The sequence below is a fragment of the Dendrobates tinctorius genome, unplaced genomic scaffold (genome assembly GCF_039654945.1).
Source record: "Dendrobates tinctorius isolate UK_male_01 unplaced genomic scaffold, ASM3965494v1 ptg000086l, whole genome shotgun sequence".
In the NCBI taxonomy this organism is placed as follows: domain Eukaryota; kingdom Metazoa; phylum Chordata; class Amphibia; order Anura; family Dendrobatidae; genus Dendrobates; species Dendrobates tinctorius.
This window is the reverse complement of record NW_027361754.1, coordinates 16,157,737-16,181,228: the sequence shown is the minus strand read 5'-3', so window position 1 is coordinate 16,181,228 and position 23,492 is coordinate 16,157,737. Positions and strand designations below refer to the sequence as shown.

Sequence of the window (23,492 nt, the reverse complement as noted above, 5' to 3'; positions counted from 1 at the left end):
CATCACTGACTGCTTAACATCAAGTGACTCTGGACTTAGAAATAAACAGAGGATGAAGTGATACAAGTTATATCAGGCGCTTCTAATGGTAAGGCCCCAGGCCCTGATGGTTTATTTGCGGAATACTACAAGATTCTTGTAATGATCAACATGTGACTGGACACAGCACCTCCAGCAGGGCGAATTTATGACACACGTGACCCTGGATACAGCGCCTCCAGCGGGGCGAATTTAAATAATACCGGAACGTGCAGCCGGATACACCGCCTCCAGCTGGCGAATTTAAAAAGTACACGTAAAACTGGATACCCCGCCTCCAGCTGGCGAATTTAAATAATAAGGGGAAACAGGAACAATTACAGTGGTGGGCCCTGTAATAGGAAATAGGGAAGTGGAGACCGCCTAAGCTCCCATGAGGAAGCGTCCCTGCACTCCTTACGTTCCCTAAACAGGCTCCGCACCTGTCGCCGCACGCGAACCTTATGCCCTGACTCGCCCTGAACCTAGTCCCTCACTAGGGCATTGGCCGGTGCGGAAACTAATCCCACCACTGCACTAGATCACACATAAAGAAAGTCACAAACAGGGGAAAAAGAAAACTTAGCTCTCTCTGTGCAAATGCTCCAGCACAGAGTCCAGCAACCGACTGCAGCCTTCCTCCTGAATAGCTGCCACCAAGTTCAGTAAGCGCTGCAAAGAACTCCCTTCGGTGACTCCTTCCACATCAGAACACAGATTGAGCTGAGCAATCTCTCCAGCTCCTTCCACCACCAAGGTTGGTTGCAAATGAACAACTATCACCAACAATGATTGAATACCCTGAGACTCATTTATAGAGCCCCACACCTGATTTATAATTACAATTAAACCTACCACTAAGGTGCGATACCACTCCCCACCACCGGGCGACTATGAATGAAAAACACCACGTGTGATAATTCCAATGGCCACCGGGGGCAATCACGTCACACATTGCACTTGACAAAGTAAAAAAAATTCACTTTGTCCAATTTAAAACTGTCAGACCATGACAATTCTCTCCCCCGACTTAGTTATCATCTTGACTAATCTCTTTAGTGAAGCTTTTCTTCAAGAAGCTACCATCGACCAATTTACTGACTCACAGACAATAGTTATCCCAAATCTAACAGTGACCCACTATTACCACAATCCTACTGCCCAATGTCACTCCTGTTGTGAGTTCATTTTCCCCTTCACCATTGAGGTCTGATGAACTCCCTCTTCTGGTGAAGGAAGGTAGTGAGGCTGATTACCAAGCACCTGAGCTGGATGATGATGACTGGGTGACGGGAATTGCTGACTGGATATAATGCAGCCGACGCCTTTCTGCCTTGCTGGTGATCTCTCTGAGGGATTCTAGGAGACCAGTCTGATTCCTGCTCCTCAAAAGCTAAGTTTTCTGCTCTGCTTTTTGCATTTGTGTTTTGGTTTTGTTTTGCCTTGTTTTTCTGGATTTCTGCCTTTCCCTGCTGGGGTGAGCTGAATTCCTTTTTGCTCTGTCTTCAGAAAATACCTGAGTACTGATATAGTCTTTTTGAAGCCTAGCGTCTTCAGGGCTTTTTCCCTATCAGCCTGTTGGCTCTTGTTTTTATAGGGTTTTGGCGGATTGCAGACAGCAGCTTTTCTATCCTGTCCTATTTAGTTAGCTTGGGTCCCATCATTTGCTCAACCTATCTTTCTATCTGTGTGAGTGTTTTTTCATCTTGCCTCACCGTCATTATATGTTGGGGGCTGCCTATTGCTTTGGGGTCTGCTCTGGGGCAGTTTAGATTTCCCTTTCTGTCTTTAGGCTATTTAGTTCTCCGGCTGTGATCGAGGGGTCTAGGGCACCGTAGGAACCCCCACGGCTACTGCTAGTTGTTGTTGATAGGTTCAGGGGTCTGCAATCCGATAGCTGCCAACTTCTCTGGTTTTCTGGACTTAGCTAGTATTTCTGTTTTTGCCTCCTACGGTGACTCATTCATAACAGAATCACCAGCCATACCGCAGATCCTAGGGTTCTCAATAGCAGGAAAGAATTGTAAAAAAAAGTGTGTATATTTTTTCCTCTATATCTCTGCGGCCATAGGGGAAATTTTTTTTTTCTCTCAATGGAGATAAGGCAATTGTCTGATCGTGTGGAGCAGCTCGCTGCGGAAGTGCGGGGAATTTCCGCCTACCTTGCTCATTCACATGCTGCTGAACCAAAGATCCCTACTCCTGATGTGTTTTTTGGGGATCGGTCTAAATTTTTGAATTTCAAAAATAATTGTAAATTATTTTTTGCCTTGAAGCCTAACTCGTCAGGGAGCTCCGCGCAGCAGGTTAAAATTGTCATCTCTTTGCTGCGTGGTGATCCCCAGGATTGGGCGTTTTCTTTGAAACCAGATGAACCTATTCTGACTAATGTGAACGCATTTTTTCAAGCCTTGGGGTTGTTGTATGATGAACCTATTACTACTGATCAGGCTGAAAAGACCCTGTTGGCATTGAGCCAGGGTCGAGATTCTGCAGAATTGTACTGTCAAAAATTCAGAAAGTGGGCGGTCCTAACTACCTGGAATGATAATGCCTTGGCAGCTCTCTTTCGGAACGGTTTGTCAGAAGCCGTAAAAGATACTATGGTGGAATTTCCTGTTCCCTCTGGTCTTGACGATTCTATGTCATTAGCCATTCAGGTTGATCGGCATTTACGTGAACGCAGGACTGCACAAGAGGTGTTGCCACCTGTTGAACAAGTGTCTGAACCTATGCAATGTGATAGAGTTTTGTCCAGGGAGCAACGTCAAGAGTTCAGAAGGCGTAATAAGCTGTGTTATGATGAGTCACCGAAGGAGGAAAAAACAAAATACCAGCTAAGTCCAGAAAAACCAGAGAGGTTGGCAGCTATCGGATTGCAGACCCCTGAACCTAGCATCATCTAGCTGCCCATGTGTTTGGTAATCAGCCTCACTACCTTCCTTCACCAGAGGAGGGAGTTCATCAGACCTCAATGGTGAAGGGAAAAAAGAACTCACAACAGTACCTCCCCCTTGAGGAGGGGTCACCAAACCCTCATCCATGCCACCAGGGCGATCTGGGTGAGCCCGATGAAAGGCACGCACCAATCTTTCGGCATGAATATCAGAGGCAGAGACCCAGGAATTATCCTCCTGACCATAACCCTTCCACTTAACCAAATACTGGAGTCTCCATCTAGCCAGACGGGAATCTAGTATCTTCTCTACCTCATATTCCATGTTACCTTCAACCAATATAGGGACAGGAGGTGCCACCCCAGGAACTACTGGTTCAACAAACCTCTTCAACAAGGACTTATGAAACACATTATGAATTTTAAATGTGACAGGAAGAGCCAACCGAAAAGAGACCGGATTAATAATCTCCAAAATCTTGTAAGGTCCAATAAATCTAGGCTTAAACTTAGGAGAAGCCACCTTCATAGCGATATTTTTTGATGACAACCAAACCATATCACCCACCTTAAACTGGGGACCAACGGTCCTATGCCGGTTGGAAAACCGCTGGGCCTTTTCCTGGGAGGGAGACAACTTATCCACTACTTGGTCCCAGATCTGGTGCATTCTCTCCACCACAGTGTCAACACCTGGGCAGGCAGAAGGCTCCACCTGCCCTGAAGAAAATCGAGGGTGAAAATCAAAGTTACAAAAAAAAGGTGACATCAAAGTGGCAGAACTAGCTCTATTATTTAAAGCAAATTCGGCCAAGGGCAAAAATGAAACCCAATCATCCTGATCGGCAGAAATAAAACATCTCAAATACGACTCCAAAGTCTGGTTTGTTCTCTCCGTCTGCCCATTGGTCTGAGGGTGAAACGCAGAGGAGAAGGACAACTGAATTCCCAGCTTGGAACAGAAAGTCCTCCAAAATCTAGACACAAACTGAACTCCTCTGTCAGATACAATGTTCTCAGGAATCCCGTGCAAGCGAACCACCTGTTGCAAAAACAAGGGCACCAACTCTGAGGAAAATGGCAACTTAGGGAGTGGTACAAGATGGACCATCTTAGAGAATCTATCACAAATCACCCAAATAACAGTCATTCTCTGAGAGACAGGCATATCAGAGATAAAATTCATTGAAATATGAGTCCATGGCCTCCTGGGCACCGGCAAAGAGATTAACAAGCCACTAGAGCGAGAACAAGGTTTAGACCGGGAGCAAGTCCCACAGGACTGCACAAAATTCCTGACATCATGAGACAAGGCGGGCCACCAAAAAGACCAACTCACCAGATCTCTAGTACCAAAAATACCTGGATGACCAGCCAATGCAGAGCAATGAACTTCAGACATCACTCTCTTCCTCCACTGGTCAGGAACATACAACTTTCCACTGGTACAACGCTCAGGTTTGTCCTCCTGAAACTCTTCCAGAGCATGTCTCAAATCAGGCGAGATGGCAGAAAGAACTACCCCTTCGCCTAAGATGGTAGCAGGCTTAGTCACAACAGGAGAATCAGCAAGGAAACTCCTAGAGAGGGCGTCTGCCTTGACATTCTTAGTGCCCGGAAGAAAAGAGACCACAAAATCAAAACGTGTGAAAAACAAGGCCCACCTAGCCTGTCTAGGATTCAAGCGCTTGGCCGACTCCAGGTAAATCAAATTCTTGTGGTCAGTAAGGACCACGACTTGGTGTTTGGCTCCCTCCAACCAATGTCTCCACTCCTCAAATGCCCATTTCATGGCCAACAGTTCCCGATTCCCCACATCATAGATACGTCCGGATGGGGAGAACTTTCGGGAAAAGAAAGCACAAGGATTCATTTTAGATGTCACAGGATCTTTTTGGGACAACACCGCTCCTGCACCAATTTCAGAAGCGTCCACCTCCACCTGAAACGGGAGTGAGACATCAGGTTGCCACAAAACCGGAGCAGAAGTGAATCTTCGCTTCAGCTCCTGAAAGTAAGAAACAGCCTCCGGAGACCAATTCAGCACATCAGCACCCTTCCTAGTCAAATCCGTCAATGGCTTGGCAATAGCAGAAAAATTAGCTATAAATTTCCAATAAAAATTAGCAAAACCCAAAAACTTCTGGAGGGCCTTCAAAGAAGTGGGCTGAACCCAATCATAAATGGCCTGTACCTTGGCCGGGTCCATTTCAATAGTTGACGGAGACAAAATAAATCCCAAAAATGAAATCCTCTGTACCCCAAAAAGGCATTTCGATCCCTTGACATACAGGGAATTCTCCCTCAAAATCTGGAACACAGTCCGAACATGTTCCACATGAGAGTCCCAATTCTTGGAGAAGATCAAAATATCATCCAGATAGATAATCAAAAATTTATCCACAAAGTCTCGGAATATATCGTTCATGAAGCACTGGAAGACAGAAGGGGCATTAGTGAGCCCAAAAGGCATCACCAGGTACTCAAAATGTCCCTCCGGAGTAATGAACGCCGTCTTCCATTCATCCCCATGCTTAATGCGAATAAGATTATACGCCCCCCTGAGGTCAAGCTTGGTAAACCAGCAAGCACCTTTAACTCTGGAGAATAGATCAGAAATCAGGTGTAACAGATACTGATATTTAACAGTAATTTTGCTGAGGGCACGATAGTCAATACAAGGCCTTAATGAACCATCCTTTTTAGCCACGAAAAAAAAAGCACCTAAGGGTGAAGAGGATGGTCTAATATGACCCTTCTCCAATGCCTCCTTAATATAGGATCGCATAGCCTCGTGCTCGGGTACAGACAAATTGAAAAGCCGACCCTTGGGGAATTTACACCCCGGGTTCAGCTCAATTGCACAGTCATAACTCCTATGAGGAGGCAAAGACGCAGAGTCATTATCACTAAATACATCATAAAAGTCCGCCAAATAGTCAGGAACATCATGCGACTGAGGAGAGGTGGAAAAAACCGGAGCCTCACTAAGGGCACACCGACAACCCCAACTCACCACAGACACAGATTTCCAATCCAAAACTGGATTATGAATTTGCAACCAGGGAAACCCCAGAACAATGGTATCATGCAAACTATGCAACACCAAAAATCTGCAATTTTCTTGATGGTCTGGGGCGACCCGCATTACCACCTGGGTCCAAAACTGAGGTTTATTTTTCGCCAAAGGAGTAGCATCAATCCCCCTCAAAGGGATAGGCGTCCACAGAGGTGTCATAGGAAATCCACAACGTTTAGCAAAATCCAAGTCCATCAGGTTCAGAGCTGCTCCTGAATCCGCAAAAGCTTTGGCGGAAAATGTGGACAGGGAGCAGATCAAAGTAATTGCCAGAAGAAACTTAGGTTGAACACCACCCATAGAAAACGTGTGTGCACAACGTTTCTCTCATTTAGGGCAGACAGAAATAATATGCGAGGCATCTCCACAAAAAAAACACTGCTTATTACGCCTTCTGAACTCCTGATGTTGCGCCCTAGACAAAACTCTATCACATTGCATAGGTTCAGACATTTGTTCAACAGGTGGTAATATCTCTCGTGTAGTTTTGCGTTCACGTAAACACCGATCCACCTGAATGGCTAATGACATAGAATCGTCAAGACCAGAGGGAACAGGAAATCCCACCATAGTATCTTTTACAGTTTCTGACAAACCCTTCCGAAAGAGGGCTGCCAAGGCACAATCATTCCAGGTAGTAAGGACCGCCCACTTTCTGAATTTTTGACAGTACAACTCTGCCGAATCCCGACCCTGGCTTAATGCCAACAGGGTCTTTTCAGCCTGATCAATAGCATTAGGTTCATCATACAACAGCCCCAAGGCTTGAAAAAATGCATTCACATTATTCAGAATAGGATCATCAGGTTTCAAAGAAAACGCCCAATCCTGGGGATCGCCGCGCAGCAAAGAGATGACAATTTTAACCTGCTGCGTGGAGTCCCCGACGAGTTAGGCTTCAAGGCAAAAAATAATTTACAATTATTCTTGAAATTCAAGAATTTAGACCGATCCCCCAAAAATACATCAGGAGTAGGAATCTTTGGTTCAGCAGCATGTGAATGAGCAAGATAGGCGGAAATTCCCCGCACTTCAGCAGCGAGCTGCTTCACACGATCAGACAATTGCTTCATCTCCATTGAGAGAAAAATTCCCCCTACGGCCTCAGAGATATAGAGGAAAAAATATGCACACAAAAAAAAAAAAAAAATTCTGACACTTTTTTTTTTTTTTTACAATTCTCTCCTGCTATTGAGTACCCTAGGATCTGCGGTAGGGCTGGTGATTCTGTTATGATGAGTCACCGAAGTAGGAAAAAACAAAATACCAGCTAAGTCCAGAAAAACCAGAGAGGTTGGCAGCTTTCGGATTGCAGTCCCCTGAACCTATCCACAACTAGCAGTAGCCGTGGGGGGTTCCTACGGTGCCCTAGACCCCTCGATCACAGCCGGAGAACTATATAGCCTAAAGACAGAAAGGGGAAAAACTAAACTGCCCCAGAGCAGACCCCAAAGCAATAGGCAGCCCCCAACATATAATGACGGTGAAGCAAGATGAAAACACTAACACAGATAGAAAGATAGGTTGAGCAAATGATGGGGCCCAAGCTAACTACATAGGACAGGATAGGAAAGCTGCTGTCTGCCATCCGCAAAAACCCTATCAAAATGAGCCAACCGACTGATAGGAAAAACAGGCCCTGAAGTCGCTAGGCTTCAAAAGACTATATCAGCACTCAGGTATATTCTGAAGACAGAGCAAAATATCAACAGATCAGAGACAAAAATGGAGTTCAGCTCACCCCCGGCCGGGGATGGCAGAACTCCCAAAAAAACAAGGAAAAACCAAAAACAAAACTGAAGAGTACAAAGAAGAGCAGAAGACTTAGCTTTGGATGCAGGAATCAGACTGGTCTCCAAGAATCCAGCAGGAAAATCACCAGCCAGGAAGAAGGGCGTCGGCAGCCTTATATCCAGTCCTCAATTCCAGCCACCCTGTCATCATCTAGCTGCCCATGTGTTTGGTAATCAGCCTCACTACCTTCCTTCACCAGAGGAGGGAGTTCATCAGACCTCAATGGTGAAGGGAAAAATGAACTCACAACAAAGCTGTGTTTTTTTTGTGGAGATGCCTCGCATATTATTTCTGTCTGTCCTAAACGAGAGAAACGTTTTGCACACACGTTTTCTGTGGGTGGTGTTCAACCTAAGTTTCTTCTGGCAATTACTCTGATCTGCTCCCTGTCCACATTTTCCACCAAGGCTTTTGTGGATTAGGGAGCAGCCCTGAACCTAATGGACTTGGATTTTGCTAAACGTTGTGGATTTCCGATGACACCTCTGCAGACGCCTATCCCTTTGAGGGGGATTGATGCTACTCCTTTGGCGAAAAATAATCCTCAGTTTTGGACCCAGGTGGTAATGCGGGTCGCCCCAGACCATCAAGAAAATTGCAGATTTTTGGTGTTGCATAATTTGCATGATACCATTGTTCTGGGGTTTCCCTGGTTGCAAATTCATAATCCAGTTTTGGATTGGAAATCTGTGTCTGTGGTGAGTTGGGGTTGTCTGTGTGCCCTTAGTGAGGCTTCGTTTTTTTCCACGTCTCCTCAGTCGCTGATGTTCCTGACTATTTGGCGGACTTTTATGATGTATTTAGTGAGAATGACTCTGCGTCTTTGCCTCCTCATAGGAGTTATGACTGTGCAATTGAACTGAGCCCGGGGTGTAAATTTCCCAAGGGTCGGCTCTTCAATTTATCTGTACCCGAGCACGAGGCTATTCGATCCTATATTAAGGAGGCGTTGGAGAAGGGTCATATTAGACCATCCTCTTCACCCTTAGGTGCTGGGGTTTTTTTCGTGGTCAAAAAGGATGGTTCATTAAGGCCTTGTATTGATTATCGTGCCCTCAACAAAATTACTATTAAATATCAGTATCCGTTACCCCTGATTTCGGATCTATTCTCCAGAGTTAAAGGTGCTTGCTGGTTTACCAAGCTTGACCTCAGGGGGCGTATAATCTTATCTGCATTAAGCATGGGGATGAATGGAAGACGGCGTTTAATACTCCAGAGGGACATTTTGAGTACCTGGTGATGCCTTTTGTGCTCACTAATGCCCCTTCTGTCTTCCAGTGCTTCATGATCGACATTTTCCGAGACTTTGTGGATAAATTTTTGATTATCTATCTGGATGATATTTTGATCTTCTCCAAGGATTGGGATTCTCATGTGGAACATGTTCGGACTGTGTTCCGGATCTTGAGGGAGAATTCCCTGTATGTCAAAGGATCGAAATGCCTTTTTGGGGTACATAGGATTTCATTTTTGGGATTTATTTTGTCTCCGTCAACTATTGAAATGGACCCGGCCAAGGTACAGGCCATTTATGATTGGGTTCAGCCCACTTCTTTGAAGGCCCTCCAGAAGTTTTTGGGTTTTGCTAATTTTTATCGGAAATTTATAGCAAAATTTTCTAGTATTGCCAAGCCATTGACTGATCTGACTAAGAAGGGTGCTGATGTGTTGAATTGGTCTCCGGAGGCTGTTTCTTCCTTTCAGGAGCTGAAGCGAAGATTCACTTCTGCCCCAGTTTTGCGGAAACCTGATGTCTCACTCCCGTTCCAGGTAGAGGTGGATGCTTCTGAGATTGGTGCAGGAGCTGTTTTGTCCCAAAAGGATCCTGTAACATCTAAAATGAATCCCTGTGCTTTCTTTTCCCGAAAGTTCTCTCCATCTGAACGTAACTATGATGTAGGGAATCGGGAACTGTTGGCCATGAAATGGGCATTTGAGGAGTGGAGACATTGGTTGGAGGGAGCTAAACATCAAGTCGTGGTCCTCACTGACCACAAGAATTTGATTTACCTGGAGTCGGCCAAACGCTTGAACCCTAGACAGGCTAGGTGGGCCTTGTTTTTTACACGTTTTGATTTTGTGGTCTCTTTTCTTCCTGGCACTAAGAATGTCAAGGGTGACGCGCTCTCTAGGAGCTTCTTTGCTGATTCTCCTGTGGTGACCAAGCCTGCTACCATCTTAGGCGAAGGGGTAGTTCTTTCTGCCATCTCGCCCGATTTGAGACGTGCTCTGGAAGAGTTCCAGGAGGACAAACCTGAGCGTTGTCCCAGTGGAAAGTAGTATGTTCCTGACCAGTGGAAGAAGAGAGTGATGTCTGAAGTTCAGTGCTCTGCATTGGCTGGTCATCCAGGTATTTTTGGTACTAGAGATCTGGTGAGTCGGTCTTTTTGGTGGCCCGCCTTGTCTCGTGATGTCAGGAATTTTGTGCAGTCCTGTGGGACTTGCTCCCAGTCTAAACCTTGTTCTCGCTCTAGTGGGTTGTTAATGCCTTTGCCAGTCCCCAGGAGGCCATGGACCCATATTTCAATGGATTTCATCTCTGATATGCCTGTCTCTCAGAGAATGACTGTTATTTGGGTGATTTGTGATAGATTCTCTAAGATGGTCCATCTTGTACCACTCCCTAAGTTGCCATCTTCCTCTGAGTTGGTGCCCCTGTTTTTGCAACAGGTGGTTCGCTTGCACGGGATTCCTGAGAACATTGTATCTGACAGAGGAGTTAAGTTTGTGTCTAGATTTTGGAGGATTTTCTGTTCCAAGCAGGGAATTCAGTTGTCCTTCTCCTCTGCTTTTCACCCTCAGACCAATGGGCAGACAGAGAGAACAAACCAGACCTTGGAGTCGTATTTGAGATGTTTTATTTCCGCTGATCAGGATGATTGGGTTTCATTTTTGCCCTTGGCCGAATTTGCTTTAAATAATAGAGCTAGTTCTGCCACTTTGATGTCACCTTTTTTTTGTAACTTTGGGTTTCATCCTTGATTTTCTTCAGGGCAGGTGGAGCCTTCTGCCTGCCCAGGTGTTGACACTGTGGTGGAGAGAATGCACCAGATCTGGGAACAAGTGGTGGATAAGTTATCTCTCTCCCAGGAAAAGGCCGAGCGGTTTTCCAACCGACATAGGACCATTGGTCCCCAGTTTAAGGTTGGTGATATGGTTTGGTTATCATCAAAAAATATCGCTATGAAGGTGGCTTCTCCTAAGTTTAAGCCTAGATTTATTGGACCTTACAAGATTTTGGAGATTATTAATCCGGTCTCTTTTCGTTTGGCTCTTCCTGTCACATTTAAAATCCATAATGTGTTTCATAAGTCCTTGTTGAAGAGGTTTGTTGAACCAGTAGTTCCTGGGGTGGCACCTCCGGACCCTGTATTGGTTGAAGGTAACATGGAATATGAGGTAGAGAAGATACTGGATTCCCGTCCGGCTAGACAGAGACTCCAGTATTTGGCTAAGTGGAAGGGTTATGGTCAGGAGGATAATTCCTGGGTCTCTGCCTCTGATATTCATGCCAAAAGATTGGTGCGTGTCTTTCATCGGGCTCACCCTGATCGCCCTGGTGGCGTGGATGAGGGTTCGGTGACCCCTCCTTAAGGGGGATGTACTGTTGTGAGTTCATTTTACCCTTCACCATTGAGGTCTGATGAACTCCCTCTTCTGGTGAAGGAAGGTAGTTAGGCTGATTACAAAGCACCTGAGCTGGATGATGATGACTGGGTGACGGGAATTGCTGACTGGATATAAGGCAGCCGACGCCTTTCTGCCTTGCTGGTAATCTCTCTGAGGGATTCTAGGAGACCAGTCTGATTCCTGCACCTCAAAAGCTAAGTTTTCTGCTCTGCTTTTTGCATTTGTGTTCTGGTTTTGTTTTGCCTTGTTTTTCTGGATTTCTGCCTTTCCCTGCTGGGGTGAGCTGAATTCCTTTTTGCTCTGTCTTCAGAAAATACCTGAGTACTGATATAGTCTTTTTGAAGCCTAGCGTCTTCAGGGCTTTTTTCCCTATCAGCCTGTTGGCTCTTGTTTTTATAGGGTTTTGGCGGATTGCAGACAGCAGCTTTTCTATCCTGTCCTATTTAGTTAGCTTGGGCCCCATCATTTGCTCAGCCTATCTTTCTATCTGTGTGAGTGTTTTTTCATCTTGCTTCACCGTCATTATATGTTGGGGGCTGCCTATTGCTTTGGGGTCTGCTCTGGGGCAGTTTAGATTTCCCTTTCTGTCTTTAGGCTATTTAGTTCTCCGGCTGTGATCGAGGGGTCTAGTTGTTGTTGATAGGTTCAGGGGTCTGCAATCCGATAGCTGCCAACTTCTCTGGTTTTCTGGACTTAGCTAGTATTTCTGTTTTTGCCTCCTACGGTGACTCATTCATAACACACTCCCCAATCATGACTACAAACTCATGGCGAAATCTTGGTGAACCATCTGCAGATGTTGCTCCCTGACCTTTTATGCGAGTCTCAGACAGGATTTACTCAGTGTCGTAGCAGTGTGGCAAACATATACATGGTGGTGGCGGCTCAAGACTCATCGGGACCACATGCAATGCTGATGAGTCTCAATGCTGAAAAGGCCTTTGACAAAGTAGCATGGCCCTTCTTATATGAGATCTTGGGCAGGGGGAATTTTGGTCCAAAATTTCTGCAATATGTCCAATATCTTCATACAAATGCATATACTCGGGTGTTGGTTAACGGATACGATGCACAAGCAAATGACCTTTTTCGAGGAGTTAAACAAGGTTGCCCTCTGTCACCCCTCTTATTTAACCTCTCTATAGACCCCCTGTTGCATCATCTTCTGCAGACCCCTACTTTTGGAGGGATTATGGCAGGTTCTAGAGAGTTGAAGGTCTCAGTGTTTGCGGATGACATTTTGCTGGTAGTGACCGACCCCAAAAGGGTCTTACATGCTCTCATACAGGAGTTGGGGGATGTGGGAGGCTTGTTGGGATATGATATTAATTGGAATAAAACAGAGGTGATGATGTTGTGTGGCCCTTTCAGACCTCTCTGGTCTTCAAGATTCCCATGTCAGTTTACAACTGGTTCATTAAAATACCTGGGAGTACAGGTGACAACACACCCAGCTAAATTATACAAAATCAAAATCAAGTTATACCTCAAAAACTTCTACTCTAGCCAATTGGAAAGATTTAAATTTGTCATACCTAGGCAGAGCCAACTTAATTAAAATGACAGAGTTCCCACATCTCTGCCATTTTCAAACTCTCCCAATTTATTTAGCTCCTAAAGAGAAGAAGCGTATCAACTATCTATATCGCTCATTTATATGGGAGAGTAAAAAAACTCCAGATAGCTTTCAAGTTTTCAAGCTACTGCAACAACTGAGAGGGAACGGGTGATAAACATTCCTGATATTAGGCATTATAACCTAGCATCCTTGTTTCGGGTGGTGGTGGACTGGCTGGGAGCGACGTCTTATTATATGCAACATGACTTGGAATGCTGTCTTGCCCCGGGGCTAATTCTTCCCTCCCTCCTACATCTTCCCTATATTGAATTGCCGGCTGAGGTGAAAGTCAAACCGCTTTAAATGTCTACATGGAGGACATGGCAGAAACTACATAGACATTTCCTGCTATTCCCTTGGATGTCTCTCCTCCTTCCACTTATTGGTAACCCCCACTTTCAAGATGGGCGCTCTCACCCTGTTTTCTACCAATGGCATTCTCGGGGCATAAGATCTATTAAATATTTAGTCCACCTTGAGGAACGACGGGTGCACTCAATGGAGGAATTGAAATGTAAATACCCGAATGCCATATTCTCTCCATTCCAATACCTGTAAGGTAAAAGTTATGTAACAAAAGTTTTAGCAAGTCTACCTGAACACGAATGGAGACCACTTCTGCTCAGATGGTTTACCAAACCCAATTCGAAATCTGGCCAAATAGCAATTAACTATAAATTCATTCATGTAGCCCTAGATTATGAACAATCCCAATTTTCGCTAATAAAATGGCAGATTGAAGACTCGAGCCTAACCTGCAACACCATTCTGAAAGCTTTAGACCAAGCCTATAAATTACTCCCTTCAGCTCGCTTCCTGGAGATGACTCTGAAAATCTGCCATAGATCCTACCTAACCCCATAAAAGGGTCATAGAATGAGGCTTTACACAATTTACAGGTGCTTTAAATGCCATTCCCCAGAAGCTAACCTGTTTCATTTTCTATGGACATGCCCAGTCATTAGGCCATTTTGGGTGAGAATAAGACAATTTACCACTATGCGCTTGACAAATTTTGTTCCTAATGAACCCTTATGAGCCATATTTGGATATTTAAAACCAGATACATACATTTGCTTTACAGGGGCCCGTAAATTATTGCACTTGGTGGCGGTGGCTGGTATTAAGGCCATATTGCAGACGTGGATTCATGACCAGGCCCCCCTTCAAAATCTTTTTTAAGAAATTGTCGTTTCTGCTTCAGATGGACTGGGTGGAGACCTCTGTGCATAAGGAGGGTAGGGTACAGACCTTTTTTGAAACTTGGGAAAGTTTCATTTCTATGCTCCCACAACACATCCGGAGTGAAAATAAGACTTGTTTCCGGCCGACAATCTGGTATCAGGAGTGGATACTGCTGGGAGAGAGACCTATATAGTAATGCCTTTGAACGATCCACTACGGAGAGACACTGCTAGGCGCTGGGGGTGTCTGTGGGTCCTGAATTCAGTATGGCACACATATACTGATTGTTTGATGGGTAAAAACCATACCTGATTCTGTTATGCTTCCCCCTCCCTTCCTTTCCCTATTTCCCTACCCCTGGTTTTGTGTTTGTTTTGTCTGATTGTCTTGTATACCAATTCAACCTCCAATATAGTGGTCTTGATATGTATATTTTAAACAATGTCTGCTTTGCTGCATGCATGTAAGACAAAGTTTCGAGTTTAAAAAAGACAAAGTTTACAAAAAAAAACCTGTCCTCTCACTCATCACACTCCAACTTCACCATGGCCAAGTTCAAACAGCTGTCTAAGGACACCAGGGACAAAATTGTAGACCTGCACAAGGCTGGGATGAGCCACAGGACAACAGACAAGCAGCTTGTTGAGAAGGTAACAACTGTTGGCATAATTATTAGAAAAAGGAAGAAACACAGAATGACAAAGATGATCACAAGATGATCTTTCTTGGTCTGGGGTTCCAAACAAAGTCTCGTCTCATGAGTTAAGAATGATTCTGATAAAGTTCAGCAATCAGCCCATAACTACAAAGGACGACCTGGTCAATGACCTGAAGAGAGCTGTGACCACAATTTCGAACATTAATGTTTGTAACACACTATGCTGTCATGGATTAAAATCCTGCAGGGCACGCAAGTTCCCCCCCTCACGCCAACACATGTCCAGGCCCATTTGAAGTTTGCCGTTTGATGATTCATGGGAAAAGATCATGTGGTCAGTTGAGAAAAAAAATTGAACTTTTTGATATCAGCTACACTCGCTTTGTTTGGGGGAACAAAAAGGTTAAGTACAACTTCAAAAACACAGACCCAAGTGAGAATCATGGTGGGGAAACATCATACTTTGGGTGTGCTTTTCTGCAAAAGGAACAGGATGACTGCACCATATTGAAGGGCGAATGGATGGGGTCATGTATCATGAGATTTTGTCCAACAACCTCCTTCCCTCAGTAAGAGCATTGAAGATGAATCATGGCTGGGTCTTCCAGCATCACAATGACCCAAAAAACACAGCCAGGGCAACTAAGGAGTGGCTCCATAAGAAGCATTTTAAGGTCCTGGAGTGGCCTAGGCAGTCTCTAGATCTGAACCCAATAAAAAATCTTTGGAGGGAGCTGAAACTCAATGTTGCAAGTGACAGCCCCAAAACCTGAAAGCTTTGAAGAAGATCTGTATGGAGGAGTGGGCCAAAATCCCGGCTGCAGTGTGTGCAAACCTGGTGAAGAACAACAGGAAACGTCTGACCTCTGTAATTGCAAACAAAGGTTTCTCTGCCAAATATTAAGTTCTGTTTTACTATTGTATCAAATACTTATTTCATGCAATAAAATTCAAATTAATTATGTAAAAAATATTCATGTATTTCTTTGGCTTTCGTATTAAATTCTGTTGAAGTGTACTTACGATAAAAAATTACAGACCTCTCTATTCTTTGCAGGTGAGAAAACTTGCAAAATCGACCGCTTATCAAATATTTATTTTCCCCACTGTACTGTATATCTGCAACATTTTCAACTGATTAGCCATATAGTGGGAAATCAGTGCTGTTGTACAAAGTGCAGAAGAAGAGTACACCATGATATCAATTTTTTTGCAGTGGCCCTCTGTACAGGAGAGCACGATTTGCTCCACTTTCCTATTTAGAAACAAAAGTTTAACAAGCCTACAATACTTTAATAGGCATCAATATGACAATATTTTTATGTCAATTAGACGAATTACGATTTAGGACCTATTGTTAACCTTACTATAAAGAAAAATGTATATTCAAACACACTGGAAAACATAAATTTGATTTTTAACTTAAAACTTAGTGCCTGAGACTTGATTGAATTCAAGTATTTCCCCCAATACAGGAAGCCGATGATCCAGGACTAACCACTGAGCTCTACTGCCGTCCTATTCAATCATGACTGTGCGACAATCACTTTCAACACTTTCTCATTTCTTTCAGAGAACATTTACAGGACAAAGAAGGAAAAGTGAGATCAGCCCTTCAACATGTTGTGAAATGTGAGAAAGAAAATATGATGGATCCGATTGAACTCCCGCTTGCAGATTGTATTATTATTGCTTGGCTGCTAGATTTTATCTGCAAAGATCAAGATGATTTTGTAAAATATCTCAGAAAGTTCTCAAAGTTGCTGAAACCTGAAGGACGCCTCATATTTATTGGAAGTTCAGACCTAACATACTACACAGTCGGGAAAGACAAGTTCCATGCTTTTAATTATAATGAGGAGTTTGCTAGGAAAGTTCTAGTTGGAGAAGATTTTGTTATTGATTGCTGTAAGATTAAGAAGAGAACACATGTGAGTGACCTATGTGACTATACATCCATAATATTCATTGCAGCTCACAAAGAGAAGTAGCTCTGAGTCCCCACAACACGTATTATATGTAAAGCAAAATCTTATTAATATTCTTAAAGATAACCTGTCATCAGGTCAAAAGTGACCAGATTTTGCAATTATTTCATTTCAACTGTACCCCGTAGCATGGTAATTATGATCTTTTAAAATCCACCATATGATTCCAGAGATGTGGACCTTTTCATTCAATGCCAATTTTTATGATCTGTAAGGGGGTGTGACGCCTCTGGCTAATACGTCCAAGAGTGGACCCTCTGGGTCGCGGATCCGGAGCCCCTGGGCCGAGCGCACCTGGTGAAGACCGACCCCTGTACAGGGATCGTTAGGGGCAGGACCGCAGGGGGCGGAACCGCGACAGCCGGAGCCAGCAGGGACGACTCGGAGGACAGGCAGACAGAGCAGGAATAGCGGGGTGGAAAGGCGGAAGGTAATGGCTAGGAGACTACAGGAAAGGTTCAGCGGGGACCACGGGGAGGAGACAGACAGACGGAAATGGACCAGGAAAAGGGCAGACAATGAGAACAGCAAGGATAGGCAGGGTACACTAGAAAAGGTATGGCCGATGGGTGCTGAAAGTCACAAACAATCACCAGGCGCCCTCAGAATAGAGCGGACGCCTGATATATGCGGAGACCGGAAGTGCGCCCTACAGACCCTCCCCTTAGCGACGCCCCCTACCAACAGAAGAGGCCGGGGGAACGCGCGTGCGCGGCCTAAGGCCGGCGCGGTTACCCGTAGCAGAGCGGTGAGCAGCGCGGAAGAGCGCGCGGACAGGGGGACGCAGGTGAGAGGAAGGTGCGGCGGGCACCGCCGCTGAAGGGGCATCGGCGGGCACGGCCGCCGATGTCACAGTACCCCCTCCCATATGTCCTCTCCTTCTGAGGTTGGTCAGAAATCTTTTCATGATAAGGGGGGCATCGACATTCTCTCGGGGCTCCCAGGACCTCTCCTCTGGGCCAAAACCCTTCCAGTCGATAAGAAAAAGAGTCTTACCCTTGACCCTTTTCATAGCCAGAATGTCCTTTACTTCAAAGACATTGTTAGAACAAATTGGCGAGGGAGGGGACATGGAGGTTGGTTGGAACCGATTCAAGACCACAGGTTTAAGGAGCGAGATATGGAAGGCGTTAGGGACCCGGAGTGATGCCGGCAACCTCAATTTGTAGGCTACCTTGTTAATGCGCCCAAGTACTTCAAAAGGCCCGATGTACCGAGGACTTAATTTGTAAGCAGGGACTTTCAGGCGGATATGTTTGGTAGAAAGCCAGACTTTGTCCCCGGGATGGTACGGGGGTAGATCCCTTCGTCTCTTGTCCGCGTGTTTCTTAATTCGGATGTTGGCTAGCTCGAGCGCCTCTCTGGTCTCCTTCCAAATTTGCGAAAACTCCTTGGCGAGAGTGTCTGCTGCAGGAACTCCAGACGATGCGGAAAAGGGCAATGGAACCCCAGGATTTAGCCCAGTTACCACAAAGAACGGTGTCTTGGACGTTGATTCGCTGGAATGATTATTATGAGCGAATTCCACCCAAGGTAGAAGAGAGACCCAATTATCCTGATGGGCGTTAGAAAAGTGGCGTAAGTAGGTGGTCAGAATTTGGTTAATCCGTTCCACTTGGCCGTTGGTTTGAGGATGATACGCTGAGGAGAAGTCGAGAGACGTGCCCAGGAGCCGACAGAGGGCCCTCCAGAATCGGGAAGTAAACTGGACCCCTCGATCGGTCACGATTCGCAGAGGAAGACCATGTAGCCTGAACACGTGGTGGATAAAGATCTCGGCCAACTTTGGAGCAGATGGCAGTCCGACCAAGGGAATAAAGTGGGCCATCTTGGAAAAGCGGTCTGCGACGACTAAGATGGTAGTACATCCAGCAGAGCGAGGCAGATCAGTCATGAAATCCATGGCAATTTGCTGCCAAGGGGCCTCTGGCACAGGCAACGGATGAAGGAGACCGGAGGGCAGAGTCCTTGGAACCTTGTTCTGAGCACAAGTCCTGCAGGAGGCTACAAAGTCCTTAGCATCCTGGTGGAGAGAGGGCCACCAGTAATACCGGGAAAGAAGCAAAAGAGTCTTCTTAATCCCAACGTGCCCAGCAACCTTGGAAGAATGTCCCCAGCGCAGTACTTCCAAACGTTTGTTTGAAGGGACGAAGGTCTTGCCAGGCGGAAGGGTAGAGAATCTCACGGGGGCCACGGAGATAACTTTAGCCGGCTCGATAATATATGATGGATCCTCCTCCTTCTCCGGTGGCTGCAAAGACCTGGAAAGCGCATCAGCTTTGATGTTCTTACTGCCGGGCCGGAAGTGGAGCTTAAACTCAAAACGGGAAAAATACAGAGCCCACCTGGCTTGTCTGGAGTTGAGTCTCTGGGCAGATTGCAGGTAGGCCAGGTTCTTGTGGTCCGTAAAGATAGTAAAGGGATGCACTGCCCCCTCGAGCAGATATCGCCATTCCTCCAGCGCCATCTTAATGGCCAATAATTCCCGGTCCCCAATGGAGTAGTTGCACTCCGCCGGAGAAAAGGATTTGGAGAAGAACCCGCAGGGGACTAGACGTCCAGATGGAGCCTGTTGGGAGAGAACCGCCCCAGCTCCAGTGGAGGAGGCATCAACTTCCAGGATGAAGGGCCTACTAGCCACTGGACGGTGTAAGATCGGAGCAGAGGCAAACGAGCGTTTCAGGGCAAGAAAGGCGTCCTCGGCTTCGGAAGACCAGACGTTAGACTTCGTCCCCTTACGGGTCAGGACCGTGATGGGCTTGGTGACTGTAGAGAAGTGGGGTACAAACTGTCGGTAATAGTTAGCGAAGCCGAGGAAACGCTGGATGGCCTTTATGCCAACTGGACGAGGCCACTGGAGTACCGCGGACAGCTTCTCCGGATCCATCTTAAGACCGGAATCCGTGATGATATACCCCAAGAAGGGTAACGCTGTTTGCTCGAAGAGGCACTTCTCGATCTTGGCGTAAAGACGATTTTCTCGAAGGCGCTGCAGGACCATGCGTACACTTCTCCGATGGGAGGAGAGGTCGGTCGAGAAAACGAGGATATCATCCAAATACACCACCACGCAGGAATAGAGTAGGTCCCGGAACACCTCATTTACGAATTCCTGAAACACCGCTGGAGCATTGCAGAGACCGAACGGCATGACCAAGTATTCATAATGGCCGTCCCGGGTATTGAAGGCCGTCTTCCACTCGTCCCCCGCTCGGATTCGGATTAAGTTGTAAGCTCCGCGCAGATCCAACTTCGTGAAGATTCTGGCCCCCCTCAGCCGGTCGAAGAGTTCAGGAATCAGCGGGAGCGGGTACCGGTTTTTAACAGTGATGTTGTTCAGGCCCCGGTAATCAATACAGGGTCGCAGGGACCCATCTTTCTTCCGGACGAAGAAGAAACCTGCGCCCGCAGGGGACGAGGACTTCCGGATGAACCCCTTGGCCAGATTCTCCTGTATATATTCCGACATAGCCGAGGTCTCTGCTGGGGACAAAGGATAAGTTCTCCCTCTGGGAGGAGTGGCTCCGGGAACCAGGTCGATAGGGCAGTCATAGGAGCGATGAGGGGGTAAGGAGTCCGCCTCCTTTTTGCTGAACACATCGGCAAACGTGTGATAGGGTGCGGGTAGGCCCGGAAGGTCGGCAGGCTTCGAGCATGGACGGGGACGAGTGAGAGCCCGTAGGCAGTGCTCCTGGCAGGAGTGCCCCCAACGGAGAACTTCCCCAGAGCGCCAGTCAATCACCGGCTCGTGCCGTCTGAGCCAGGGTAGCCCTAGAAGAACAGCATGGGCTAGTTGTGGCAGGACATAAAAGGCTATCTTTTCGAGGTGGAGAGCTCCGATTTGGAGGTCTACTTCGACGGTAACCATGGTGATGAGTCCGGGTAAAGGTTTACCATCAACGGAGGAAATAGCGCGAGGGTTCTTCAATACCAACACCGGAATCTGGAGTTTGTCAACCTCCTCCTGGCGGATGAAATTACCGGCAGCACCCGAGTCCACATACGCCTCCACAGATCCACGCTCCCGACCTGTAATTAGCAAAGCTGAAAGGGTAAGGGGAAGAGAGGAATTTTGATCACCTAGGGGGTCCTCTCTTACCTGACCTAGGTGGAGGCATTTCCCGACCTCTCTGGCTTCTCCGGACAAGAACGCACAAAATGGTTGGCACCTCCACAGTACAGGCAGAGACCCTTGGTCATCCTCTCCCTGCGGCATTGCTCGGACAGTCTGACACGATCAATCTGCATAGGCTCAGGAGCGGTACTAACAGGAGATACAGGGAAACGGGGGACAGGAGCCTGATACAGCCTAAAGGACCTTCTCTCTCCGACTGCCTCTCGAGCGCGCTCCTGAAAGCGTAGATCAATGCGAGTGGCCAGCGAAATAAGGTCCTCCAGAGTGGTGGGGGTGTCTCGCCCGGCAAGCTCATCCTTGATCTTACTGGAGAGGCCTCTCCAAAAGGCTCCCACAAGAGCCTCATTGTTCCACCCCAACTCTGAAGAGAGGGTCCAGAAGCGGATGGCGTATTGCCCCACTGTGAGGGAACCCTGGCGGAGGTTAAAAAGGGCCTCCGTGGAGGATGCTAAGCGACCCGGTTCATCGAATACCTTGCGAAAGGTTTCCAAGAAGGTCTGTATACTTAACACTACGGGGTCATCTCTCTCCCACAAGGGGTTCACCCAGGACAGGGCCTCACCCTCGAGATGGGACACAATGAACGCCACCTTGGCGCGGTCAGTGGGGTACTGAAGGGGGGCAAGCTCAAAATGTAGCCTGCATTGATTTAGAAAACCCCGGCATAACTTGGGGTCTCCGCTGTACCTGGGGGGTTTACCCAGACGGGGAGCCGGAGTAGAGACTACGTCCGGGGAGGAAGTTGCAGCGGCAGCAGAGGATTGCAGAGCAAGCAATCGATCATCCACGGATGCCATGTAACCTAAGATGTGGGATTGAGCGTCGCGCTGCTGCGCGAGCTCCTGCTGGAGGCTGACTAAGAGGGGAGCGTGCCCGGGGTCAGAGGTCTGCAGGGCGGACAACCGGGTGTCCATAGACTTCATAAAGGACATTATCCGGGTCTGATTTTCACGAAGAAAAAGCAATTCCTTTTGTGTGGCGGCTGCGGCACCGGCGGGATCCATGGCCTGGTGATACTGTGACGCCTCTGGCTAATACGTCCAAGAGTGGACCCTCTGGGTCGCGGATCCGGAGCCCCTGGGCCGAGCGCACCTGGTGAAGACCGACCCCTGTACAGGGATCGTTAGGGGCAGGACCGCAGGGGGCGGAACCGCGACAGCCGGAGCCAGCAGGGACGACTCGGAGGACAGGCAGACAGAGCAGGAATAGCGGGGTGGAAAGGCGGAAGGTAATGGCTAGGAGACTACAGGAAAGGTTCAGCGGGGACCACGGGGAGGAGACAGACAGACGGAAATGGACCAGGAAAAGGGCAGACAATGAGAACAGCAAGGATAGGCAGGGTACACTAGAAAAGGTATGGCCGATGGGTGCTGAAAGTCACAAACAATCACCAGGCGCCCTCAGAATAGAGCGGACGCCTGATATATGCGGAGACCGGAAGTGCGCCCTACAGACCCTCCCCTTAGCGACGCCCCCTACCAACAGAAGAGGCCGGGGGAACGCGCGTGCGCGGCCTAAGGCCGGCGCGGTTACCCGTAGCAGAGCGGTGAGCAGCGCGGAAGAGCGCGCGGACAGGGGGACGCAGGTGAGAGGAAGGTGCGGCGGGCACCGCCGCTGAAGGGGCATCGGCGGGCACGGCCGCCGATGTCACAGGGGGTTTGGCTCAAAGGTTTCTCAGGGGTTGTGTCATTAGGTTGCTCTACATTATTAACCAGTAAGCAATGCACCTTTGTTAAAGTCCAGAGAATCTAGTTCTAAATAAAAGTGCCCATATCTCTAGAACCTGGTGGTGGATGTTCAAGAGGAAAAGTCGAAATAAAATATGAACATAGATAGATTCTCCTTAATTAGCATTTATTGCAAGATACAAGTTTATAAAATCATATTTGCTCTGGCTTTATTATAGTTTTGTGCACTATATAACACTGATGATCCATTCACACTTGCATCTTCCATGCAGGCATTGCATGTTTAGTATTATAGGTGCTCACAATAAAGATATTGTAAGGCGAAAAAAGTCCTATGAATCTTTCTGTGTCTATTACTTCAACAGAATTTTTCCAACTTACTTGCTCTTAAGTTTTACAAAAATTGATTTATGAGCAATGATTGTATTGAATTTAATGTACCATGAGTTAAATACAAGCAGTAACCAAAATCAGATCAGATCAAATGGATATTTGGCAGATATCTGCTTTCAAATGGAGTCAATCAACTGTAACAGATGGTCAAAATTGGTGATCTTTTGTAAACCACTTTTAGTAGATCTAAAAATTTGTTTTAAACTGAATAACTTTAATATTTACCTGTTGCACACCTGTACTAAATCTGGACTCTGCTCCTTTAACCCCGCTCCTCAAAACTCTCTTGTGCTCCAAGTCAGGCTTTACAAGTGACTCGGCGTGCTCCAATGTGATCATTTACCTAGACCTATATAAGGTCCACCAAGACACTCACCTGTGTCTCGGTGTTTCAACTGCCTGCTGCT

General features: G+C 46.8%; 1 protein-coding gene across 1 annotated transcript in view; it reads left to right on the top strand.

The window, feature by feature from the left end:
• The window catches only part of LOC141097714 (indolethylamine N-methyltransferase-like), a 46,911-nt gene extending 23,888 nt beyond the window's left edge, over positions 1-23,023 (top strand). The window contains exon 4 of the mRNA XM_073585089.1: positions 16,455-23,023. Within this exon, the coding sequence (XP_073441190.1) occupies positions 16,455-16,872 (418 nt within the window). The 3' untranslated portion in view covers positions 16,873-23,023. The remainder of the gene's footprint in view (positions 1-16,454) is intronic.
• Positions 23,024-23,492: the final 469 nt, after the last annotated feature.